The following is a 4,507-nucleotide window of genomic DNA, read 5'->3' as shown; positions in this document are numbered from 1 at the left end:
GAGCGGCTGGGCGCGTGAGCCATGGCCGCTGAGCCTGCGCGTCCGGAGCCTATGCTCCGCGACGGGAGAGGCCACGACAGTGAGAGGCCCGCGTACCGCAAAAAAAAAAAAAAAAAAAAAATTGAAAAACTCAGGAGGGTTAAGTGGCACTGAGAGCCCACCTGAGCTGACACCTCTTAACAGCCAAGCCGGGCAGTCCTTACTGGAGCCATCAGAGAGAGTCTGCTCATAGCTGCTCACAGCCCAGTCTCAAGTCCTAACTTTAAGAGGCAACAGTTCCAGTTGAATATTGCTCTCATCTCAATTTTGTTTGTAAACTGTCCCAAACAACCTGGAACGTGCCACTTACCTTCGGGAGACGGGTCATCCTCATATATTGGCTTTGCTGAACCAGAAAAGAGGAGCTCAACATCCTTCTCAATGAGGCCGGTGTCAATCGGGCACAGGTGACCTCGTTTACAGTACACGCTAGACAGGCGACAGAGTGGATTTACCAGCTGACCAAAGGCAGGCTGAAGTACAGAGTCAAGCTCAGACACAAGATAGACTACGTGCAGTCCCTAGACTCAGTTGTCTCCTTGGCTGCCAGAACACTGGCTCGGTACAGTGTTCTTTCACCCAAACAGCTTCTACCTGATTCGCCTACCTGGGTATCAAGAGTATAAGTGTCTGAAAAGGCAACGTGGAGAGGTCAGCGAGACTGACAGTGGGATGGCGGGAAATCTCACAAGGGCACCACCTGCTACACCCTCCCTCGGTGAGTTGCTAGTGGAGAAACAATGGCTTCTCAAACACATCCTACCCAGAGCTGTACAACCATCCCCTCTAGCTCCAAAATGTTCTTGTTGCTGAAAATGAAACCTCACACCCACTGAGCTGTCACTCCCTATCCCCTCCCCACCCCTGGCAACTACTAATCTGCTTTGTTCCTGGGGATTTACTGCTTCATAACATATCATATATGGTTAATCTTGTGCTATGTGACTTTCACCTCATTAAACAAAATTAAAATGAAGCACATTATACAAGAGCATAAAAGGTGAGGTACATCAAGGACATTGGAAGGAGGGACTTCCACCTCCCTCTGGGGGTTCAGCCTCAAGTTTAAGGGCATCTACTGCCTAGAGATGCTCCTTGACATTTGAGAGAATGTGCATCATTAAGCAGGATGCCAAACTTGAGAAAATCATGGGGTTGGGGTGGGCTCTGCCTATAAACCTGCTCGTGCTGGCCTCGAGGCCAGAGGTGCCATGCTACCCCTCAGAGTCCAAGCGGGTCACGTGGAATCCGTGCAGGTCTGAGAGCACCACCACACTCCCACCACCTAGGCCCTTAGAAGACAAAAATCTGCATCTTGGACTCTCACACAATTTTAAAAAATTAAAACATGACCACTTTGAGTGGAGTTCCCCTACCAGGCATGGTAGGCAGACACGGGTCACAGCCTTGCCATCAGGACCTGAAGATGTGGGAAAGGTGGACCAAGGGAGGGCAGGACACCGTGGACGCACAGAAGAGGATCCAGCGCCCAGCCTCATGGGCTGTCCACACGCTCCCTCAGTAGAGGTGACATCAGGGAGAAGTGCCAAGTCCCATGCAGGGGCAGGACCCACTGGTTCACAGGAAGGGCTTGTTTCCACCTGCCACTTTCAGCCCAAGTACCAGAGGTAAACAGAGTTCCTAATTAACCCAGGTGGTCTGGCTCCAATGGCCTGATGCTACAAAGGCATGTCATTCCTAGGAAGTGTGTTCTTACTGCCACCTTCCCAACCTCCTATTCTTGAGGAGTGGCCAAGAGACCCCAAGCCCTGACATGCCTGACTACAGCGGCCCCAGCCCCTGGTTCTCCTGAACCTCTGCCCCAGGAATGCCACAGGGAAGCATGAGGCCATGAACGTCAGCAATGCCAACAGCACGTTTCACCTGTGCTGTCAGGCAGAGGTTGAGCCAGGGGATCGCTGGTAGATGGCCAGCATCCCACTACAGATCAGGATCCTGATCGTGGAACGTGGGAGACACCAGCAACCACAGTGAGTGTACAGAGTACTGCAGGAGAAACATACTGGGGTTTCCCTGGACCCAGAGCCCCCCAACCCACTGTGGGGCAGGAGTGTCGGAAAGGTTGCCCAGAAATGATTCCACCTGAGGTTACAAAAGGTGATCCGCCCACCCCTACTATTCTCTGGTCCAGGGAGCGGAAAAGCACGTGCCAAGGCCTGAAAGGAGACATGGGCTGGTCCTGGAGCCAAGCCATTTCCCACAAGAAGCAAAGTGAAGCACCTCCAGTGAGGGGGACAAAACGGAACCAAGGGGGCTGGAGAGCACGGGGACTCTGCTCACTCACAGGCTCGTTTGAGCCCTTCCAAAGGTACAGTCCAGATGCCACGGACCTCTACGCCGAAGACCCCGGCATCACTGCCACGGCCTGCAAAGCCCTGCGGGATCCAGGACCCTCCCCGGGGCCCTGTTCCCCTACCACTCACCCCCAGTCCCTCTACTCCAGCCACACAGCCTCTCACCTAGTCTTCCCAGCCAATGTGCCCCCCTCCCAGCCTCCACTTGCTGTTCCCTTCTCCTGGATGTCTTTCCCTCACTATCGCCTCAGCTTGTTCTTAAGCCACCGAGGTCTTTGCTCCAGTCCCTTCCTGCATTCTAAACACCTTCCCCCACCCACTCTCTGCTCCCCATGCTTTTCACATCTGTCACAGTGTTACTACCTGAAAGGCCTAACTTTTGTTCTGCCTCCATGAGACCAGGAGCTGAGGTGCCACGTCTGTAACACCTCGTGCAGGACCTGGCACATAGCTGGCCCTCACGTGAATGAGCTTCAGGATGCTTACCTGCTCAAGAGCTAACAGGGAGAGCTGTAACAACCCGCCCACCCACCCCACCACCACCAGCAAACGTCTACCAGACGTCTACCAGCTTTCTGGCCCTTATCTCGTGTTAGCAGCTTAAGAAATGTTGCAGGTTAGTAGGTGTTAAAAACTTCACTAGGATATTAAGAACTTAGGTGTCTTTAGGAAAATGCCCCATTACGATAAAGCAGAGGCGTATCAGTTACCTGAAGCAGGTCAGTTTGTGTTGGGGAAAATCCTCGTAACTCTCAAAGCCAGATTCATTGGCATCAAAGATGGACAGTCTCTCATTTGTCAACAATTGTATCTCTTCCACCTGAGAGACATTGACCATTAACTAGAGACACAAGAGACAGGAAACTATCAATATAAGGCTAAAAACACAGCTGGAACTTACTGCGTCAGGGGGATGCTGTTCATATCTTAGCTCGGGGTCATCCAGGTACTGTCCGCACTCAATGCACTTCAGAGGATCGGTCTGTGGAGGCACGAACACAAACGGCGCTCAGAGAGCCAGCCCCAAGCAATCGCATTAGTGGTGCACAACTGGTTTTACTCCCAGATATATGTTTACCTTGGAGGACACTACTGCCATTTTGGTTCGAGCCATTTTCTTCTCAGTTCTGGGAACCAAGCAGAAGATTTTTTTTAGTCATTTCACAACATATCAGAATCTGCCATCAAAGTTATACCTGATCCACCAGACACAGATGAGCACCAGCTGCTGCATAAGGGGCAAGATGCGAGGCCATAAGCGTCTTTATCACACGGAGGGGATCTGCCTCACACGGCAGAACTGGAACGTCTCGGTCCTGTGCTCACACTCCATCACATACAAAGCTAAGGCTGCTCCAGAATTCACTAAAAGCCCCTTTATCTTTCTTTCTAGGACAACCCTTTTAATATTATGATCTGCTTTGTATAAAGACAAAAATAAGTTCTTACGGTTCTTTGCATGTAGTTCTGCGTCTCTTCTCCTCCTAAATGGAGAAAACAAAAGAGTGAAGGGTAAAAAAGTATTTTCCATCTGGATAATGCTTCACAGTTAAAAATTTAATGTACAAGGTTATCACAAAATGTACATGGTTATCACAAAAGTCAGAGGCAGGAAGGCAGTCAGAGAACCAGTGAGACCCAAGCCATCTCCAGTGTCTAGTCTTATAAGCAAAATTCCTTTTTTAAAAAAATAAATTTATTTTATTTTATTTATTTTTGGCTGTGTTGGGTCTTTGTTGCTGCGCACGGGTTTTTCTCTAGTTGCAGCGAGCGGGGGCTACTCTTCATTGCGGTGCGCGGGCTTCTCATGGCGGTGGCTTCTCTCGTTGCGGAGCACAGGCTCTAGGCAGGCAGTAGTTGTGGCATGTGGGCTCAGTAGTTGTGGCTTGCAGGCTCTAGAGCGCAGGGTCAGTAGTTGTGGCACATAGGCTTAATTGCTCCGTGGCGTGTGGGATCTTCCCAGACCAGGGCTCGAACCTGTGTCCCCTGCATTTGCAGGCATATTCTTAACCACTGCGCCACCAGGGAAGCCCCTAAACAAAATTCTTATAACCAGACTTCCTTTAAAGACTCATAAGACCACTTTAAAAAAACAAACAAACAGGGGCTTCCCTGGTGGCGCAGTGGTTGCGCGTCCGCCTGCCGATGCAGGG

General features: G+C 50.8%; 1 protein-coding gene across 4 annotated transcripts in view; it reads right to left on the bottom strand.

Moving 5' to 3' along the window:
• Window positions 1-4,507, bottom strand: part of DNMT1 (DNA methyltransferase 1) — a 43,521-nt gene that overhangs the window by 17,684 nt on the left and 21,330 nt on the right. For all 4 annotated transcript variants that reach the window (XM_024134090.3, XM_024134088.3, XM_024134089.3 and 1 more), the window contains exons 13-17: window positions 3,804-3,838; window positions 3,433-3,481; window positions 3,256-3,336; window positions 3,065-3,174; window positions 350-468 (exon numbers count right to left, since the gene is read on the bottom strand). In XM_024134090.3, coding sequence (XP_023989858.2) covers window positions 350-468; window positions 3,065-3,174; window positions 3,256-3,336; window positions 3,433-3,481; window positions 3,804-3,838 — 394 coding nt within the window. The remainder of the gene's footprint in view (window positions 1-349; window positions 469-3,064; window positions 3,175-3,255; window positions 3,337-3,432; window positions 3,482-3,803; window positions 3,839-4,507) is intronic.

This window comes from Physeter macrocephalus, chromosome 2 (assembly GCF_002837175.3).
Source record: "Physeter macrocephalus isolate SW-GA chromosome 2, ASM283717v5, whole genome shotgun sequence".
Classification (NCBI taxonomy): Eukaryota; Metazoa; Chordata; class Mammalia; order Artiodactyla; family Physeteridae; genus Physeter; species Physeter macrocephalus.
Note: the sequence above shows the minus strand (reverse complement) of the source record. Positions and strands in the feature narration are given on the sequence as shown.